Genomic DNA, 21,115 nt, shown 5'->3' with positions numbered 1-21,115 from the left:
ACGGCAGGAATGTATTCGTGTGTGACAAACAGGTCTCTGACTTCACGGAGACTTTTCCCTTTCAACAGCCTTAGTCTTCTTAACCATTAAATGGGTTGGTCTAACCAGGCTGCTGACTAACTAGAGTAGAGTGGTTGGGAAAATGAAATGAATCGAGACCTGAGAAGCCTGGACCACCGTGTCAGGACAGAAATGGGACCTGTGCTTGGGGGGCAGTGACATGGGCAGGGGTGGCTGGGCTGGAGCTGGAGGGGCATCGGGGCGGGGCCGTGCTCACCCGGGGCGGGGGGGTGGACAGTGTGCAGGAACATCGACGGGGTCGGGGGAGAGGACTGCGGGGAGGGAAGGTGGGACTCAAACTGGAAAGCAGGAGAGTGAAGGAGGGAGAGAGGGGGTGGGAGGAGCAGGGATGACAAGGTGAGGGGGAGAGATGCAGCAGAGGCCCAGGGAAGCGGGTTAAAGACCACACAGACAGACACCCATGCAGGTGACGCAGAGAGAAGAGGGGAGGGGGGACCAGCCCAGGCTGAGGAAGGGAGACGCCCACGAGGCAGATGGCTGTGGGGGCCCGGACCCTGGGCAGCCAGGCGGCGGCTTTTACGTCTGCTCCAAACACCCCTGATTTTGGTTATGAAGAGTTAAAACTGTATTGGGTCATAGAAGATCCATTTACCATATTTTTTAAATGATAAAAAATCAATGATAAAATTCTCAAGCACATGACTTTGTGAGCTTTCAATTTTATTAGAAATGTCACGAGAATGGTTGAGAAGCTTTGTCTACAGACATGATGGGGTCTGTTACTGGTTCCACAAAGATCTTCCAGAGTTCCTGCAGCAAATGGAGGGACGGATTCCCAGGTGAGGAAACGAGACTTTAGTTTCACAAAGGGGTGTAAATTGGCAAAAGAGAAGCCCCAACAAGATGTGAACACTGGGCAGCATGGAAGCTACTGGAGCAGGCGCCCCCTCGGACGGCTCTGGGCTCTTCCGTGGAGGAGCTGCATGCTGAGTCCTGGCACGGATCTGAGAGGCTGAGGCTGCCCATGGTCTAAGGGGCCAGGATGGCAACAGGTCACACAGCTCCTGCTTCTGGGAGCAGTGCGCCCAATGCTGTGGTTGCTGGTGGGACAGACCGAGGGGGCAGGATCCCTCCTCCTGGAGCCAGGCCTGGTCTTCACAGGCTCAGAGAAAGGGTGGCTGCAGACAAGGGGCCACGGGAACGAAAGCCCTTGGGACTTCTATGAATTCAGCTCCTGGTCATTTTAAGGGATTTTTAAGGGGATTTTAAACTTTTCAAATTTCCCCCCAGTGCTTGTTTTAAAACCGTCATAGGAAGCAACATGTCTGTAGGGTTAACCCTGGCTTCCCTGGTAAAGAATCTGCCTGCAATGCGGGAGACCTGGGTTTGATCGCTGGGTCAGGAATATCTGCTGGAGAAGGGAAAGGCTACCCACTCCAGTGTTCTCGCCTGGAGAATCCCAAGGACAGAGAAGCCTGGTGGGTTACAGTCCTTGGGGTCATACAGAGTCGGACATGACTGAGGGATGGCACACACACAGCTGCCATTTCCCGCGGGAACTCACCTTGCCTGGGCTGGGAGCCAGCCAGCACCTGGCGCCTGTCATCAGGGTGACCGCTCAGAGGCCCACACGAGGACCCTGCCTGCCACAGAAGGGCCCTGGGGCATCAGACCCGCCCCCCTAGCCCGCGAGGCCACACACTTTCACACTGAAAACGTGGCCGTCAGCTCTGGTCTTCAGCCCACCCAAGGGCCCCCTGCCCCGCCTGCCAGCTTCTCCTGGAGTCTGCAGGGCCTGCGGGGAAAGGACGTGCCCTAAAGCTGGATGACCATTCATCCAGCGGGCCCTCGCCAGACCCAGAGGGCCCAGTGCAGCAATCAGTCGGGAGAGCTCGGGCCGGGCCCGACCCGGAAAGCTAGCTCATCGCCTCCTGTGCCCGTGGCCCGCGGCCTCGCCCAGACCCGGCGCAGGCGCGCACACCTACCAGCTGCTGGATACGCTCGTACACCAGGAGCTGCGGGAATGAGGCGTCCACCGGCTCCACCGCGAAGCGCAGGCGCCCGCCCGCCAGCCCCTCCAGCCGCCGCAGCCATCCGCGGAAGTGGTCGTAGGCCTCGCACGTGACGTCCAGGTGCCTCAGCGTGAAGTTCAGCCTGTGCACAACCGGAGAGCGCGCCGTCACCCCCGGAGCTTTCGGTCCCTTCTGTCCCGCCGGATTTTAAGCGAGCGCCTCCGCATGCTGAGCAGGAAGCCAGGGAGGAGGCTCAGTGACCACCTCCACTTACCCCCGCGGGGCGGGGCTCAGAGGGGAGGGGCAGGTGTCCAGGTTCAAACCAAGTGATCAGGTCCATGAAGTGCCACAGGTCACGGGGACCAAGCACATGGGCATACTGGGCCTCATGGGTGTAAGAGCTGCTGGAGCAGCCATGCCCGACTGGATGCCTCTGCACTGGCCGCGATCACTGACACAGGGCCAGTTCTAGAAGCTGAACTGCTGGGTCAGTCGGTCTGCTCGGTTTTGTTTTTTGCTATTGATTCTAAACTGCCTTCAGGAGAGCTGTGGGCTAGCTTATGCGTTAGAGGAAAATGTGTGTAGCGGGCCCCGTGCTGCATCCACCATGAGGGTCACTCCCGCAACGGGAGCCCTAGTGTGTCAGAACATCCAGGGGGAAATGCCCTGGAGGGGCTGAGAGTGCAGCCAGCACCGACGGGGGCCTGGGGCATAGATGGGCAGTGCCTCGGCCAGCACAGCGGCCACGCATTCAGGCTCCGGGACGCCCACTGCCCGGCGGGGCCTGGACAGGTCCCCAGAGCTCCAGCCCTGAGGTCTCAGCCTCCTCCCTATGGCTGTGCGGCAGGGGCGGCGCCCACACACACACACTGGTGAGTGGGGGTCACACGAGGCTCTGTGTCAGGGACAGCAAGCGGTGGATGAGGAAGGGACGAGGATGACACGGATGGATTCATCTGGGAGGCGAGGGTGGCCTGGCCCGCGCGGAGCTCACCTCTTCTCCACCGAGAGGATGGCAGTGCAGGCATTCTTGAGCTTGTGGGCCAGTCGGGAGAGGGTTTTAAACACAGCATCAGTTAGGTCGTCATCATAAAACACTGAGGGGAAGAAAACAGGCAAACGTCAGGGAGAAGGATACCTTAGCGGATCCCAAGGACCCTGGGATAGAATCTGTATGGATGTGAACAGTCACAGCTCAGAAGGGAAGCGGCAGGAGCCGTGGTGGGAGGCCACCCCTGAGGCCCACCCCCCGAGGACCACATGCGATGAGGCGGAGGCGCCCTCACCTTCGGCCGCCAGCAGGATGGTGGTGTGGCCGTACAGGTGGGAGATGTCCTCCTCGGACCAGCTGAAGGGGACCTCGGGGTCTGTGAAAGCGGAAGAATACCATGGGCTCAGCCCTTGCTCTGTGGGCCACCAGTTCTCACAGAGATGGACTGCAGTAAGCTTTAGGAGAAGAAACCGGGGTGGGTGAGGCTGGGAGCAGTGGGCACTGCCGAGCAGCCCTGAATCCCATCAGGAGGTTCTGCCGGGCCTGCCTCAGCCACGAGGGGCCTGACCTGCTGCCTCGGCCGGCAGCCTGAACAGAACAGGGGCTGCCCCTCCGTCCATGGCATTCCTGGCCCTGCGGACTTGCTGTGTGACCCCGAGAAAAGAGTTTCACCTCTCTGGGCTGTGGTGTTCATGCTAGGATGGGCCTGATAAGGACTGTCAGGGAGACCGAAGGGCCTCAAGTGCACTGGAGCACTCAACAACAATGGTTTTCCTCACCCTGCGTCTGGCAGGAAAAGTTCTTGTACAAAGAAAAAGAGCAAGGGTGTGAGTGTGAATTAGTCTGTACAAGAAACTTAAAAAGCAAAATTTAGCAATCTCCCCCGCCCAACGGACCCTGAACCCCCAGGGGCCAACTCCTGCAGGCAAATGGTCTCAACCCTGGAGCCCCACAGACTTGGGTTTGCACCCTGCCCGGCTGGTGCCTGTGACCCTGGGCAGGCACTGCACCTCTCTGAGCACCCGTCTTCCCCCGTTACCCAGAGACTACAGGACAGACGGACGGTGATGCTGTGAGTCCGAACGACAGAACGAGTGTGGGGCGCCTGGCACGTGGCAGCCAGGCGGGCAGCTGTCACTCATCAGCCAGTGGACAAAGGACCCTGCTGGCCAGTCAAGGCCACAGGGTGGGTGGCCTCAATGTGGCGCGAGGAGCCACGAATGAACGGGGGCCTGAGCGAGGAGGCCATGCACCTGTGCAGAGGTCGTCTCTCAGCCAGTCCAGTTCCTTGACCTTAATCACACCGCCTGCAAAACAAACGTGAGTGGAATCCCCCAAACTCTGCGCAAAGTTAGGGAAGATGAACCTCACACTTCACCTCACGATACACCCGTCCCACTATTTTTTTTTTTTTTTGGTCATGCTGTGTGGCTTGCGGGATTTTGGTTTCCTGACCGAGGACTGAACTCGGGGCCCCAGCAGCAGAAGCGTGGAGCAGTAACCACTGGACCATCAGGGAAGTCCCCCAACCGGCGCTTTTCATGTTAAGCGTCAGGCCTGGTGCTGGCCCAGGGAGCAGTCTCACGAGGCACGTCCATGTCCCAGGAGACTGGCAGGTAGCAGACGCTGATATGAAAAGGACGTGCCAGGTACAAGGGAGGAGAGGGGCTCTCGTGTGGACGGGGTGTCAGGGAGGGCTTCCAGAAGGAGGTGTTTTATGCATGCTCCTCCCTTCCAGGCCTGCTCTGCCCTGGGTGCTCAGCAAACATGACCAGAGGGTCCACCATAGATGGGGCCCTGCCCTCAGGGGTGGGAGCTCTAGTGGGATGGCAGATGCCTATCAACTAGTCACACGGACAGATGTCCAAACACAACGGCTCAGGGTGAAAAGGGGCGTCTGTGAGGGGACTGTGACCTTGTTGGAGGCCTGAGCCTGATTAGGAACTGACAGGAGGCAGAGGGAAGGGAAACAGACAGGAGGAAAGAGCCAAAGGCCCCGAGGGCACCAAGTCTCCAGCCAGGCCAGGATGTCTGGAGTGGAGGTAGGGTAGGGACTGCCAATGGGCAGCAACCAGACCCCACAGGATCCAGAAGAGCAAAGGAGCTGGGTCTCTGCTCCAAGAGCAATGGGCAATCTCTGAAGGGTCTGAAGCCTGTGGGACCGGCTGACCCTGTCCGAGTCTGGTAAATCCCCCCGGCTGTGTGAGGGAGGGGTGTGCCTCATCAGCAGCTTACTCTTTCGGGTGGTCAGGCCGATGGGGCTGGGGGCACCCAGGGCAGAAGGAAAGGCATATGAGTCTGTGGCTCACTGGGCGCAGGGCTGGACGGTGTGCTGTCAGGAGAGGGGGCAGGAGCTGGCTGGCCCAGAGCAGGGGGTCTGGAGCCAGAGGAGCTCAGACTTTGCCCCTGGAAGATGCTCAGCGGGGAGGGAAGTGGTCAGACAAGGAGCTGGGGAGACCTGGCAGGGGCCCCGTGGCCTGAAGGGAAGAGAGGGCGGAGGTGGGCCACAGCGGAGGCGTGGGCAGAGAGGAGGAAGGACAGAGCCATCGCACACCTGCAGGGACACAAGGCCAGGACGTCCGCTCCCTCCACTGTCTGGGGCGTCCACGGGTGCGGGCAGAACCCCGCCTCCCGGTGCCCCGGTTCTGGATGTCTGTCCCACCTGCCAGACAGGGGAGCCCCTCTCCCGGGCGGGGACCCACCAGGCCTCACCTCCAGAAGCGAGCAGGTGGCTGTTGAGGGCGATGTTTCGCTGGCACATGGCCAAGAGGTCTGCACCGACATCTGGGGAGACAGAGGGCAGCCATGAAGCGCCGGCCGCGACAGCCCTTCACCTCCGTGCTCTGGCCTGCAGAGAGCTCCTGTCCACCGCCCGGCGGCAGAGACATGCAAAACGAAAACCAATGTTCCTCCCATGTGTTTTATGCCAAAATGAAGTATGTTTACCTTAAGGCTCCTTCTCATGATCTCTTCCTTAGAGAAGATTGTCCTCGTGGGGCAGACTCTGCATTCCAGAAAGGAGGAATGAGAGCTCCCAGCATCTTCAGAGCTCATGAAACATGCACACCCGAGTCCACCCTTGACCTTTCTAATGACTCTGAGCTGGCATCACAGTCCCATCACAGACAAAGTGGCCGGGGCAGAGTCATGTGGTTGGGTGGAACCAGACCTGGGAGTTGAACCCAAGTATCTCTAGAGCACAGGCTCAGTAGCTGTGGTGCCTGGGGCTTAGCTGCTCTGCGGCACGTGGGATCCTCCCGGACCAGGGATCGAACCCGTGTCCCCTGCACTGGCAGGATCCTTAGTGGATCCTTAGACCATCAGGAAAGTCTGAACCCAAGCGTCTCTGACTCCAAATCGAGGCTTGCTCTTTGATGCCCCAGAAGATGGATGAGCCAGGAGGGCGTCTGGATGTGACTGGCGGGGACACAGCACAATCAGCGGGCTGACGGCCACACCGCGGGGCCCAACTCACTGTTGCCACCATCGCGTCTCCCCACCCGCCTGCTGCTCTGACCAGGCAAGGCTTCCTGCCACATGAGCAGAACTGAGTTGTAGCTCAGTGAGCCCTGGATGGGGGCCAGGGCAGTGCTTTGCCAAAATTAACTTTCAATCAGGAGACTGAGCATGTGGAGGGCACCCAAAGCCTTGTGACTCTTTTTCCTGGGCTTCCTGCAACCACAGAGCACCCCCCGCTGTCCCCGCCCCAGACCTGCCTGGGCCTGGACCACTGTCTCAACCCAGGGACCATGCAGAGCCCCGGGGTGGTGGGGGTGGGGTCATAGGATGCCCTGTCCCTGCTCCTGGGGCTCTGGGAGCAGAGAACACTGAGGCATGTGCCTGGCAGCACAGGACTGGGTCAGCAGTTTTTAAGCCTTTATGGCACTTTTGTCAGAACATCTGCTGTGGGATTCTAACGTGCCAAGCAGATTCGAGAGGGGCAGTGCTGGCTGAGTGGGGGAGGGAGACCCAGAGCCCTGGAGCTGCCTCTGCCCTCCACCCCTCAGTCGGCCCCAAGGCGGCTCCCCGGGTGACCAGGGCCAGCCACCTGGCCTCAGCCCCTCCCATTTGGAAAGAGGGGATGGTGACAGGCTGCCTGGTGTCGCGGTGAGCTTGCAGGTGCCGGCGCTCAAGAAAAGGCCTTACTAACTGCAATATGCTGCCTGCATGCACACCCTCTCAAGGGGATGATAACTACTAAGAGATGAGATGCTGGTGTCAGGCTCCAGGCGTGAATATAGCCCTCGGGCACTGCTTGGTGGCTTGACTCTGAAGTTCACTGGCCATTTACACCCAATTGTCAAGGAGCCACAGAGTGGCCTTGCTGCAGACTCCTGACCAGTAGCTGATGCAGGGTATCTGAGCAGGACAACTGCCACCCAGGCTTCCCCTTCCTCAGCTCAGACGCAAAAGACGGACGCCACGGGAACATAAACTAAGAATTTGATGAAACACAAAGCGTGTCAGCAGACACCACTTTCTGCCTAGTGGCTATTAAAGAGTTAAAAAATAATAACATTAATAATAATCGCCTGCTGAGATCCTACTTTCTTATAAACTGGTAGACTGTCCCTGAGAAAGCACGCTGGCCAATCCGGAGCGTAGCTGGTAGTACTGCCCTGGGTCAGTTTGTGGGTGTGATCCCTGATGTTATCATGGTGGGAGTTGAGCGGAGGATGCCTGGCACTTCCTGTCGTGTTCTAGCAACTTTTGTATGAATCTAGTATTATTTCAAAATAGAACTTTTAAAAAGCAATCATTAAGTACAGTAAGTACAGGCTTCCCTGGTGGCTCAGACGGTAAAGAATCTGCTTGCAATGCAGGAGACCCAGGTTTGATCCCTAGGTTGGGAAGATCCCCCGGAAGAGGGCACGGCAACCCACTCCAATATTCTTGTCTGGAGAATCCCATGGACAGAGAAGCCTGGTAGGCTATAGTCCATGGGGTGGCAGAGTCAGACACGACTGAGTGACTAACACACTTACATCAAAAGCTTAAGAAAGGTCCCACTCACTTCTAAGAATCTGGTTTAAGGATTATCAACCGAAGATGCAAAAAGGTATTGGTTGCAGTGCAAAAGAAAAGCAAAAAAACAAAAAAACCCCCCAAAACACCATACCAAATGAAAACAGCCAAACATCTAGCAATAGGAGAGTGGTTTAAAAAAAAAAGAGAGAAAAGAGATGAAATACTGTTTGATCATTAAAAGTTAATTTTTAAAAATTAATTAATTTATTTAAATTGGAGGCTAATTTCTTTACAGTATTGTAGTGGTTTTGGCCATACATTGATATGAATCAGTCATTAAAAGTTATTTATAAGTAACTCAGGAGCTTCCCTAGTGGCTCAGAGGGTAAAACGTCTGCCTGCAATGCAGGTAGACTTGGGTTCAATCCCTAGGTCAGGAAGATCCTCTAGAGAAGGAAATGGCACCCCACTCTAGTACCTTTGCCCAGAAAATCCCATGGACGGAGGAGCCCTGTAGGCTACAGTCCATGGGGTCGCAAAGAGTCGGACACGACTGAGTGATTTCAATTTCCCTTTTTCCCTTTAATGACAACGGAAAATGTGCTTTCTATTTTCTGACATTTTTGACAGGATAAAGCACTGAATATATATAGTTTGATCTAAATTATTTGGGAACATGTACACACAAAGGAAAAGATTGTAAAAAATAATTGACACAGTTAAAAAATAGACTCCGAAGCTTCCCGCGTACAGCGACTTGATCTTCTTCATTCACCCCAGGTTTCCCATGTCTGGCACGCAGTGACCTGCACACTGTTGACACTATCTGGGGATTGTGACATTATGAGGAAATTTATTTGCTATTCTACAAATTTTCCATAGAGAGTAGGCAAGACTTCCATCATCAGGAAAAAAATACTAAACTGTCTTTAAGCATGTGGTGTTGCAGGAAGACTCTTGAGAGTCCCTTGGACTGCAAGGAGATCCAACCAGTCCATCCTAAAGGAGATCAGTTCTGAGTGTTCATTGGAAGGCTGATGTTGAAGCTGAAACTCCAATACTTTGGCCACCTGACGTGAAGAGCTGACTAATTTGAAAAAACCCTGATGCTGGGAAAGATTGAGGGCAGGAGAAGGGGACAACAGAGGATGAGATGGATGCATCACCGACTCAATGGACATGAGTTTGGGTAAGCTCTGGGAGTTGGTGATGGACAGGGAGGCCTGGCGCGCTGCGGTTCATGGGGTCGCAAAGAGTCGGACAGGACTGAGCGACTGAACTGAACTGAATTGAAGCCTTATACTAAGTCACTTCATTCATGTCCAACTCTGCAACTGCAGCCCACCAGGCTCCTCTGTCCATGGGGACTCTCTAGGAAAGAATACTGGAGTGGGTTGCCGGTCTCTCCTCCAGGGGCTCTTCCAGCCCCAGGGACTGAACCTGTGTCTCTCATGTCTCCCGTGTTGGCAGGCGGGTTCTTTACCACTAGTGCCACCTGGGAAGCCCATCTTTAAGCCTTATTAGAGGCACATTCTTCCTGATTTCCTGAGGTGTTTACTCTCTTGAGGGGGTGTGAGCACAGGTACTAGCCAAGCTGCTGGTCCTGCACCGTGGGATTGCTGGGAAAACAGTGGAGGGTGGAGAAAACCAGCCCAGGAGGAGGGCAGAATCAAGAACTGCCAAGGTCGGATTCCCAGTCTCCCTCCCTCCCTTTTGTACCCAGTCAGCACACCCTTTGTGAGGAGAACGCTCCCCCAGCCTGGGATGGCGGGGCATTACCTGTACAATACACGGTCTGTGCCACAGTGGCTGCGATGATGCTGGCCAGCCCAGTGCCCGCCCCAAGCTCCAGCACCGTGCGACCCTGGAAGAGGTCTCGCTGGAACAGGATGTAGTCTGCCAGGAGCAGGGCACCCCGCCACACCTGGAGGGGAGAGGGGGGCAGGAACGGTGGGTGACTGGAGGCAATCAAGAGACCCTGCAGGGCCACGGGGAGTGGACGGGACCTACCCACCTGCTTGCCAACATCCTCCAGGGGGGTGGCCATGGTGTGCTCTGGAGGGGGCGGAAACCAAGAGAGAAAGGGCCACCGTGAAAACAGGGATGGACAGAACACAGATGGGGTGTGGGGGAGGTGGCCGACACGGTGGGACGGGGCTGAAGGCGGGCGTTCTAAACAGCAGCAGAAACACAGGCCACGCGGCCATCCGCTAGCCTCCAGGGCGGGATGAGCATTCCTCTCCTTCAGATCACTGAAGCCTGCACATACCAGTCACAAGAGGACTCGGCCCAACTTAACCACAAACACACATCCCACACTCCACTTGAAGTATACTCAAATGCAGAACACAATCTAGTGCTGGTTACCAGGGTCGGGATGGGGCACAGAACTATGAGATCAAGAAGAAAGAGTGAAGGCAAACATTTTTCCTGTTAGAGGAAAACCGGCTCTTGAGTCTTGAAGCGAGATGGTGACGGCCAGCAAATCAAATACCAGGACACATGCACAGCAGGGCAGCTTGACTCACATCAAACCAGGAGCAGGAAGCAAGGGTGGGAGAAGAAACAGCGAGGCTGAAGGGGTGTGTGTGTGAGAAGGGGCCTTCCTGGGGGGCTCTCTTCTCCAGCTGCCTTGGACCTTCAGTCCAAAGACCCCACTCCACCTCCTCCCCAGTCTCTGTGGCCCCTGTATGGTCCCTGGCCCACTGTCCCTGCCGTGACTCGGGTCCCCCCACAGAGGGGGCTCATCCCATCTTTCTTTGCCTCCTTCCAGTCTGCTTGGCCAAGCCAGGGGCACCCTCTCACGGGGATCTCGGTAGTCTGAGCCTGGTCTTTTCTCCCAGAGGTCCCGTGGACTTAAGTTTTGCCTCCGGCTGCATTTAAGGGGTGCTTGGCTTCCCTTGAGCGAGAACGTGGACTGAGCTCACAGACCTGAGGGTGACCCAGGCTTGGTCACGGATCTGGCTGGTGGCACGAATCACCGACCTTCTCAGCACCAGAGCCATGGTTTGCTCCTTCACAAGATGCAGAAATAACATCACCTCATTTGTGGGCTCAAAGGCCTCCCTAACCAGGGTCAAGGGTGGGGAGCTCCTGCTTCACGGGAAAGCCAGTTTATACTTAACAATGCCAGTGGCCTCGTAAGAGCATAAAAGCCCAGCCCGAGGAACTTTCATGTGTGCTCAGTCCCTCAGCTGTGTCCAAATCTTTGTGACCCCATGGACTGTTGCCTGCCAGGCTCCTCTGTCCATGGGATTTTCCAGGCAAGAATACTGTAGTAGGGTGCCATTTCCTCCTCCAGGGGATCTTCCTGACCCAGGGATCAAACTCGAGTCTCCTGCATTGGCAGGCAGATTCTTTCCACTGAGCCACCCAGGAAGCCCCATGAGAAACCCCAGGGCTAGCAAAGGGGGTGAGGCAAATAGTCTCAGTGTCTGAGGGGTTCCCGGCCAGCAGGACAGTCTCCAGACTTGTGGGAACCCAGACTCTCCTCCTCAGCCTCCCTCCTCCGCGCTCAGATTGGTCCCCAGGAATGAAAGCTGATGGCAGTGCATGTTTATTGAGCACCTACTATGCGCCAGGCACTGTGCTAAGAGCTCTATGTGGGCCAGCTCCCTCTGTTCCTTACAGCCAGGGGAGATTATACCCATTTCACAGAAGAGGAAACAGCTCTGAGGTTAAAGTACTTGTCTGAGTCATAGGACAATGGAAAAGGCAAGTGACTCGAGATCCGACAGCCCAAGTTCCAGCCCTGCCTCTTCTGCATTCTCTTTGGGTTCCAGTTCTTTATCTATAAAATGGGGGGAATGCTCATAATTTACTAGGAACCTTGTGTCTGTTAATTCCTAGCTGGTCCACGAGTAACATTAGATTTTTGACAACAGAACTTTCCAATGTTCTGATCACATAACGTGGGTAGGGAACATAGGCGGTGGTGTCGGACACAACCGGTGTGAGTCAAGGCTCTGTCACTGATTAGCTGTGTGACCTGGGCAAGTTCCTCAACCTGAGCCTCAGTTCCCTCCTGTGTGAAATGCGAATACTCATCCCTGGGAAGGCCACAGGGACTAGAGATATTCCACAGAAGACAGAGAAGGGTCCCCACCGGGGGATCCAGACCCAGCCGGCCAGGGACCTGCAGGCACTCACTCACTGTCTGCTGGGCCGCTGACCGGGCTGCCATCAATCAGAGTGGCTGTTCTATTAGGGTTTTTGAGAAAGTCCAGTGGATCCCAGGCCCCCGACCAGGGCCAGTATCGAGGGAGGCCTTTACCTGGGACCTCAGGCACCATCTGGACTCTGGATCTCAATGAACAGATTCAAATCAGAGCTCCTCCCCGTAGAAGAGGAGGGCTGGGGTGGCCGGAGCCCTGCCTGTGGAGACGGTCCACATGGGTTCAGAACCTTCCTTTACTGGCCCCAAACTGCACGGCCTTGAGCCTGTCACTTCCTCATCCGAACCATGCCCTGGAGGGGCTGTGAAGCCCACGAAGAGGTGAAGGTGGACATCAAGACACAACAGGTGCCTCAAACTACTGGCTTACTTCCTGTCCCGGCCGCTTTCCACTCCTGGCATTTCCAGAAATCAAAATCCCCGCTCCGCCAATGCCCTCTGCCCAGACCCCGGGCAGGTGTGGATGCTCTGGGCCCTGCCTGAGGGCCAGCTGAGACCCCCTTCCGCCCCGCCTATCCTGCCGCTGTGTCTGCACTGGCCCCCAGCTTCTTCCCACCCCTGGGGCTATCTGATCAGCCCACCTGCTCCTCCAGGTTGACTACGGACCTACTTCCCTCTTCATCTTCCTCTGCTCCGATCTGGCTCTGCAATCTGCCAGGGCTCCCTGCTGCCTGCCCCCGCTGGCCCAGTCGTTCACTGACAACCCCGACCCATAGCCAGGCAGCCGAGTGGGCACAGAATGCTGATGCAGGTGGCAGAGGCGGCAGCAGGCTTCTGGAACAACTGACTGCTGAGCTGGGACTCGGACTACGACAACCGGGAACGTGTCAGCCAGGGAAGCAGGGGAGGGGCAGGCCCTCCAGGATGGCGGTTCGCTTGAGCAGAGGCGCGCAGGTGAGGAAGTGCAGGGAAGGTGAGAGGGTGGGCGGTGGTGGGAGCTGAGGCTGGGGAGGTGGGCAGAGCTAAGCTGAGCACACGGACTGTGTCCAGAGGGCAATGGGGGCCCCTGAGGAGCCTGAAGTAAGAGGGGGATCAGACCAGGTTTTGGCATGCTCCCCAGCGGGCTTCAGTGTCCGCGCTCGGGTCCCACTGACCCGGCCCACACTCAGAGGGCCGTGTGCCTGACCCACTGTGGCGCTGCCCTGGTGGCAGGTGAGCGGCCCTTTATTTACCTATTTTGATGACGTTGTAGGGGCTGCTCTCTAGGGCTTCGTCTCCCAGGACGTCGTCTTCCTCCTGCGTTAGAATCGTGGGATGTACCTTGTCTCTCGGAGGCCCCAGTGGCTCGGAGGCGGAGGCAGCCCGGGGTCTTCTCACGACGTCCAAGTCCCCATCCTCGTCCAGCTGAGCCGCCAGCCCCTCTGGGGTGGTGGTGCTGGCCCCCGCCTGGAGGGAGGCCCCCACGCGGCTGCAGATGGTGCCGGCAGGAGGGGTCCCCTCTGTGTGATCGCCACCCTCGGCCCCTGAGTCAGTCTGAGAGTCTCGGTCCCATAGAAGCTTGAACTGGGACAGGAAGACTGAAAGCGAAACACACAAGTAGAATATTTCTTCACTGTCTCTTTTTGTATTTCCTTTCCTCAATTTCCACCTGGAAAGAGTTTTAAAGGCTGGGCTGGGGGAGAGGGGAGGAGACAAATAAGGTCCTACTGCACAGCAGAGGGAACTATGTTCACGCCAGGTGGAGACATCGTGACGGCAGCAGAAAAGGCCCATGTGACTCGGCTGTGAAGCTGTGGCCTTCAGAGCAGCCGCATTCTGATCTACGCTGTAGGCACTCAGTTCACATGCTGTCATTGACTCCGCACAGCAGCGGACACAACAGTGGTGCTCCACTTTACAGACTGCTGTGAACACAACAGTGGAGCTCTGTTTACAGACATGGAAACTGAGGCTCAGAGGCTACGTGAGCTGACCAAGGTCACACAGCTGTGGGTATGGCTGAAGCAGGATCCAAATCCAGTCTCCCCAACCCCTGGGCCACTGCCCTCCTTGCCGTACTGTCTGGCCTTGAGGTCTGCAGGCTGGGACATGGATGCCGGGGCCCTCACGACCTGGGGCCCAGAGAGTCACCAGAACAGGTTTCGGTAAGAGTATTGTGCCAGGCTGGAGGGAGGGGGTGCCAGGACTTGAGTGGGCAGTCCTGGGCCAGTCCTCCCCGCCCCTGCTGTCTGACCCCCGGGGCAAGTAGCTCATCTGTCCTGAGTCAGTTTCCTGAATCCTGGAATCCAAACAGGGACACGAGGGAAAGGGAGAGTGACTGATTGTGACAGAGCAATAAGCAAACACAGGGAGACAGGAGCTGGGGACGGTGGCCAGGGAGGTCCCGGGAAGGGAGCATGTTCTGGGTAGAGTGAAGAGCAGGCGCAAAGGTGCTGAGAGAGGAAGGTGTGTGCCTGGTGTGAGGGACAGAAAGGACCTGGAAGTGGCTGCTGGGCACTGATGGTGGGAGAGGGAGGTGTGGGCACTCGAGCAGGGGTAGGGCCAGGCCTCAAAGGTCAAGGTGAGGACTCTGGTTTCATTCTGAGAGCACGGGAAGCCACCGGAGGGTCTGAATCTGGGCGGTGGTGTGATCTGCATTTCTCAAAAGATCCCCTGGGGCACTTCCTCGGTGATCCAGAGGCTAAGATTCTGCACTCTGAGTGCAGAGGGTCCCGGTTCCATCCCTGGTCAGGGAACTAGATCCCATATATGGCACAGAAGAGCAAAGAATCTGTGTGCTGCAACTTAGACCTGGCGCAGCCAAATAATTAAATATTAAAAAGAAAGAAAGAAAAGATCCCTTGGGCTAGAGGAGTAGGGGAGGGTGTGTGGGAAGAAAACCAGGGAGCCCTGGTAGGTGAAGCCAGCCTGGTAGAGGGCCACCTCTCCCCGACTGGTCCGTGGGCTCTTGAGGGCAGAGTTCAGCCCATTCCTTCCACTTTCCCAGCATTGCATCAGGCGTGGCACAAGGCAGGTGCTCAGGAAAGCTGAGGGGCTTGCTCTGTGAGATAGGGGCTCCGAAGAAGTGGTGCGAGGGCGAGTCAGACAAGCTAGTCCTCCCCGTCCTTTCTGTGAGGACGCAGAAAACACAGTGGGCTCCTTACCCGGCTGCCCCATGCCGTTCAGCCGCACCATGAGGCGCCTCTGGTTCGGGGTGTACAGGTGGACGTCTGACAGCACAGTGTCGCTTCTGAAGGTGATCTCGTCCATGGCCAGCGCGGGCGCCAGTGACCATGGCCCGGGCTCCACAGTGACCATGGATGGCAGCACCTGAAGGGCGAGAGCAAGTCCTCAGACAGCAGCTCCCGGCGGGGAGCAGGGTGAACGACCCACCCAGGGGGCAGAGCGCTCCCAGTCACCCTGGAAGAAAGGCTTCTCTTTTTAGTCCTCTCATAATCCTGCAGGTCAAAGTCTCAGAGCCCTGGCAAGATAATAAACAGAACTGTTACTCTGTCTTGCACTCTGTTGACTTTCATAGTAACCTTTTATTTATGGCAAAGGATCCAAATTTCCATTTATACTGAAAACAGTTTTCCTACCCTTTTTATTTTTTCCAACCTTTTCGTTATGAAGAATTTCAAATACTAGCAAGTTGAGGGCACAGTGTAATAAACAGCCATATACCCACTGTTTAGATTCAATGATCATTCACACTGTCATATGTGATCAATCAATCTAGGGTTTTTTTTCTCCCCTGAACTGAGCACCTTCCAGACATCATGATATTTTAACTCTAAATAATTCTTCAGCATGTCTGTCTTGTAAAAATGTGCTCCTATCTAACTAAAAGACCATTAGCAGACCTAAGATAACTAAGGATTCCTTTATATCATTTAAAACCCAGTTCACAGTCCGTTTTCTCCATGAGACAATTGTCTTTGGTAGCTAGTTTTTCCTAAAGCAGTATTTAATCACAATTTACACATCACATTTAGTAGTTTTTTTCCTATAATCTTTTTTCTTCCTAGAAATTGACTCCAGCTGCCCACATATCATTTGTTTTAAAATCGTCTTTTTAAACTTTGAAAAAAGTTAGTGGATTTAAAGCAAAACCAACTAAAGGAATCATTGTACAGGTGATATATAGGTTTTGAAAAATTATGAAGGTGACCCAGCAATAACTAAAATTTGGAAACTCATGCTGGAGGCAAAGTGGTTAAAAACAGGAAGGCTTGGACTATGGAAGACAGTTTGGAGATTCCTTAAAAAACTAGAAATAAAACCACCAGATGACCCAGCAATCCCACCCCTGGGCACACACACTGAGGAAACCAAAACTGAAAAGGACACCCGCACCCAATGTTCACTGCAGCACCATTTACAGTAGCCAGGACACGGAAGCACCCTGGGTGGCCAGTGACAGACGAATGGATAAAGAAGCTGCGGTACATATAGCCAATGGAGTACTACTCAGCCATAAAAATAAACACGTGAGTCGGTTCTAATGAGGTGGATGAACCTAGAGCCTATTATACAGAGTGAAGTAAGTCAGAAAAAAATATTATATACTAACGTATATATATGGAATCTAGAAAGATGGTACTGATGAAATTATTTTCAGGGCAGCAATGAAGACACAGACATAGAGAACAGACTTCTGGACATGGTGGGGCGGGCGGCACGTAGGGGAGGAAGGAAAGGGTGACATCACCATATGTAAAACAGAGAGCCGATGGGAATTTGCTGTATGACTCAGGGAACTCAAACCGGGGCTCGGTATCAACCTAGATGGGTGGGATGGGGAGGGAGGTGGAGGGAGAGTCAAGAGGGAGGGGACATAAGTATACCTGTGGCTTATTCATGCTGATGTTTGGCAGAAACCAACATACACACACAAAAATAAACTTTTCTAAAATGTGGGAAAAACAAAACAAAACAGGAAGGCTTGGGACTTCCCTGGCAGTCCAGAGGTTAAGACTCTGCACTTCTAATGCAGGGGGTGAGTTTGATCCCTGGTCAGGGAACTAAGATCCCACATGCCATTAGGCATGGCCAAAAAAATAAAAGAAAAACAGGAAGGCTCTTCCTCCATCCAAATGTTCCACCTCATCAAAAACCATCAAACAGCAGCAGCATGTGGACAGAGCCTAGGGCTGTGATGCTAGGTGGAGTGGGTGCTAAATCTGGTCTCCAACCTCCTCACTGACCCTGAGAAAATTACTTCACCTCTCTGGACTGGTTTCGTCAGCTATAGTCTCAGCTCGCAGGGCTGGGGGGCAGCAGGATGTGGAGGCTGTGTGTCAAGCACTGAGCAGAGTCCTTGGTGCACAGCAATTGTTAATAAACCCCACAATTTTCTTGTCATGGGGTTGGTTTCAGGTGTTTTTGACACAAACCTGCCACAATCCCTCACCCCCGCCCACCCCCCCCCCCCGACCCTCCTATCTGGGTAGATGTGTGCACTAGCGGTGTGCAACACGAATGTCATGAAACCTCTTGAGCCTCCATTCCTTCAGTCAGAAAATGGGATCGTCATAAGCCACAGTCTATAATCTGAGTCCACATAACTGGAGTTCCTACATTTATGCACTTGCCACGGGGAAGCAGAAGTACCAACACAAATGTTTTCTATAAAAGAGTCACTCCACGCTGGCTTTTCTATCTGATGCGACAAACCAGCACAAAGTAAGTGGGTTATGAGCTGAAGCTGTGAATCTGATAAATGGATGGAAGATTTCATGGTGTCAATGAAAGTGATGGAGGAGAAATGCTGGGGGTGGGTGGGTGGGTGGGGAGGGTTGTTGCCTCACAGGCAAAAGTCCTCAAACAATGAGGACTGGAAAAATTAGGATGGATCCACGAAGAAGATCCAGTCTAAACACAGTGTAGACCAACCATGACCAATCGTTTTAAAGGCAGATTTGGCTCCCTGAGGACTGAAAGATTTAACACTGCAGTTATACACCAATACTTTTAAAAATAGACAAAAAAATAAGCTTGTATTCTTAACCTGCAGTTGAAATTTCTCCCGTCCAAGTACTAACCAGGCCCGATCCTGCTTAGCTTCTGAGATCAGATGAGATCGGGCGCGTTCAAGTGGTATGATCTAGACTGCTTGAAATTTCTATTTTGAAATCCAACCTGCCCCAGCCTTCCAGGAAACACACTCTACAATGGAGTACTAGGTAAAGGGGATTCCCTTTAAGCGGCTTTTCCTAGAACCAGATCTCTGGGAATTACAGGAGCACCTTAGACCCGTCTCAGGGTCTACGTGAGCATTAAATGAGACAACGATCACTTTCAGAGTTCAATACATAGTAAGTGCTCAACTTCCCCGGTGCATCAGCTGGTTAAAGAACTCGCCTGCCAGTGCAGGGGAGAGAGGAGAGGAGGGTTTGATCCCTGGGTCGGGAAGATCCCCTGGAGAAGAGAATGGCTACCCACTCCAGTATTCTTGCCTGGAGAAATCTATGGACAGAGGGACCTGGTGGGGCTATGGTCCATGGGGTTGCAGGGTCAGACAGGACTGAGTAACTCACACTTTCACTTTCATCATTATAGCATTGATAAGAGTAATTATTAAAGGATGTGCTGGAAGATGGGAAAAGGCAATAATCAGTTTCTCTACTTAGGAACAGCTGACTCACGGTCGGTCTGGGAATTCTGAGGCTGGATAGGCTTCAGTCCCCTCTCCTGACTGGGGAGGAGAAAAGGACACCCAAATGCAGATGGGCCCTCCGCCCCCTCCTTCGTACTGTAGATTCATCTCACAGGAGTTGCTGACACGTGTCCTTGGTTCTGCTAGGCTATGGGGGCCAGACGCCGACGCTGTCATCCTAACCCTGCCAGGGCTGCCCGTTAAAAGCAGTTTGCCGGGATGTGGGGGGTTGAACCACCTGCTTGCCATCCAGGCTCTCTCTCTGCCAGGTGTCACAGGGTCATTAATGACAGGGAACTGGGCGCGATTCCGGAGCCGAGGCCCAGGGCTGGGGGCCTGAGACTTGGCCCCGGCCACGGCGGGGGTCAGAGTCGGGGGCTCCAGGGTCCTCGGTCCTTGGGGCTCTTCGTTCCCTCTGCCATGCCGCCTCCGAGGACTCCAGCCGGCGGGCTACGCATGCCCTCTCAATCAGGAGTCACAGCTCCAGCATCGTCGTCCCTTCCTAATCCGAAACCCAGGGGGCTGCCTGGACCCCAAACGGAAACCTACAGGCAGGCATGGACTCCTCCCCTCTACCTCCTCGCTTAGGGAAACTGAGGCTGACTGGGGACCCAGGCTTCAAGTCCGTGGGGGAGCCCGCGCTTCAAGGTCAGGTGCCAAGAGATCCCATGCATCCTTCCCCGTGCCGCCGCTCTTCCAAAGGGCTTACCAGCCGCCGGCCGCAGCCCGAAGTCACACCCGAGCCTCTCACCACGGCGCTCAGGCGGCCGCCATGGCGGGGCGGCCTACGCAGGCGCAGCCCCAACCCCCCGCGCACCCGTCTTCCTTGCGTAGCTTCGTGGCCACGCCCACCTGCCGAATCGCGCGTGCGCGCCAGCGTTGTCGTCAGGCGCAGCCCGGAAGAAGCTCGTTTCTCACCTGCGCAGGTTTGCTCTCACCTGCCCCGGTTTGGCGGGATGGTGGCTGGTCTGGCGGGATGGTGCACTCCTGCGAGTGCGGGAGCCGTTACATAACTCGCTCGAGGTCACCCAGCTAAGTGGCGAGGCTTGGTTTCGAACCGGCTAATACGGCTCTAGAGCCTGCTGTGCTACTACTGCTGCTAAGTCACTTCAGTCGTGTCCGACTCTGTGCGACCCCACAGACGGCAGCCCACCAGGCTCCCCGTCCCTGGGATTCTCCAGGCAGGAACACTGGAGTGGGTTGTTATTTCCTTCGCCAATGCATGGAAGTGAAAAGTGAAAGTGAAGTCGCTCAGTCGTGTCCGACTCTTCGCGACCCCATGGACTGCAGCCCACCAGGCTCCTCCATCCATGGGATTTTCCAGGCAAGAGTACTGGAGTGGGGTGCCATTGCCTAGGTATTTGTTAATTAATGTTATACTTGCTGTTCAGTTCAGTTAAGTCGCTCAGTCGTGTAGGACTCTTTGCGACCCCATGGACTGCAGCACACCAGGCCTCCCTGTCCATCACCAACTCCCGGAGTTCACCCAAACTCATGTCTATGGAGTCGGTGATGCCATCCAACCATCTCATCCTCTGTCGTCCGCCCTTCTCCTCCCGCCTTTGATCTTTGCCAGCCTCAGGGTCTTTTCCAATGAGTCAGTTCTTCCCATCAGGTGGCCAAAGTATTGGAGCTTCAGCTTCAGCGTCAGTCCTTCCAACGAATATTCAGGAGTGATTTCCTTTAGGATGGACTGGTTAGATCTCCTTGCCGTCCAAGGGACTCTCAAGAGTTTTCTCCAGTACCACAGTTCAAAAGCATCAATTCTTTGGGGCTCAGCTTTCTTTATAGTCCAACTCTCACATCCATACATGACCACTGGAAAAACCATAGCCTTGACTAGACGGACCTTTGTTGGCAAAGTAATGTCTCTGCTTTTTAATATGCTGTCTAGGTTGGTCATAACTTTTCTTCCAAGGAGCAAGAGTCTTTTAATTTCATGGCTGCAGTCACCATCTGCAGTGATTTTGGAGCCCCCCAAAATTGCTTGTCACTGTTTCCACTGTTTCCCCATCTATTTGCCATGAAGTGATGGGACCAGATGCCATGATCTTAGTTTTCTGAATGTTGAGTTTTAAGCCAACTTTTTCACTCTCCTCTTTCACTTTCATCAAGAGGCTCTTTAGTTCTTCTTCGCTTTCTGCCATAAGTGTGGTGTCATCTTGCTCTTAGTACTCATTAATACAATAGCTGGTACTCATTTCATTCATTCATCCACTCATCAAGTCTCCAACATCAGGTGAGTGAAGAACCTCCGTGTTAATTGGCATCTAGTAGGAAATGAAATCCAATACAGCTGTTGCATATTCAGTAAATTTCCAAGCACATAAGACCACATATGTAAAGAGTGCACACATGTGTAATTCTTGAGC

The 21,115-nt window shown here is 54.7% G+C and overlaps 2 protein-coding genes across 8 annotated transcripts in view; one reads left to right on the top strand and one right to left on the bottom strand.

Annotated features, from left to right (window-relative positions):
• Window positions 1-720: 720 nt before the first annotated feature.
• METTL22 (methyltransferase 22, Kin17 lysine) lies at window positions 721-19,523 on the bottom strand. 2 transcript variants are annotated; one of them, XM_061401066.1, is made up of 11 exons: window positions 19,453-19,523; window positions 15,250-15,415; window positions 13,339-13,683; window positions 10,007-10,047; window positions 9,772-9,916; window positions 5,737-5,808; window positions 4,278-4,331; window positions 3,320-3,400; window positions 3,028-3,130; window positions 2,007-2,175; window positions 721-831 (listed from the first exon to the last, which is right to left on the bottom strand). In XM_061401066.1, the coding sequence occupies exons 2-11, from the start codon at window positions 15,401-15,403 to the stop codon at window positions 754-756; spliced, it is 1,242 nt and encodes a 413-aa protein (XP_061257050.1). In that variant the 5' UTR covers window positions 15,404-15,415; window positions 19,453-19,523; the 3' UTR covers window positions 721-753. The 2 variants fall into 2 exon arrangements, with proteins under 2 accessions (XP_061257050.1, XP_061257051.1); XM_061401067.1 differs by lacking the exon at window positions 10,007-10,047 and having other exon boundaries at window positions 13,427-13,683.
• LOC133238212 (serine/arginine repetitive matrix protein 1-like) overlaps window positions 18,385-21,115 on the top strand; it is a 30,907-nt gene continuing 28,176 nt past the window's right edge. For all 6 annotated transcript variants that reach the window (XM_061401071.1, XM_061401070.1, XM_061401075.1 and 3 more), the window contains exon 1: window positions 18,385-19,669. In XM_061401071.1, the coding sequence (XP_061257055.1) occupies window positions 19,301-19,669 (369 nt within the window). In that variant the 5' untranslated portion in view covers window positions 18,385-19,300. The remainder of the gene's footprint in view (window positions 19,670-21,115) is intronic.

Source organism: Bos javanicus, chromosome 25 (assembly GCF_032452875.1).
Source record: "Bos javanicus breed banteng chromosome 25, ARS-OSU_banteng_1.0, whole genome shotgun sequence".
Lineage (NCBI taxonomy): Eukaryota > Metazoa > Chordata > Mammalia > Artiodactyla > Bovidae > Bos > Bos javanicus.
Note: the sequence above shows the minus strand (reverse complement) of the source record. Positions and strands in the feature narration are given on the sequence as shown.

Excerpts from the sequence above, each read along its gene's own strand:
- METTL22 (XM_061401066.1), bottom strand. The coding sequence starts at position 15,403 with ATGGTCACTGTGGAGCCCGGGCCATGGTCACTGGCGCCCGCGCTGGCC. Across the intron at positions 4,332-5,736 it reads CCACCTGCTCGCTTCTGGAG|GCGGTGTGATTAAGGTCAAG; the intron begins GTGAGGCCTGGT and ends TTTGTTTTGCAG. Across the intron at positions 2,176-3,027 it reads ATCCTCTCGGTGGAGAAGAG|GCTGAACTTCACGCTGAGGC; the intron begins GTGAGCTCCGCG and ends GGTTGTGCACAG.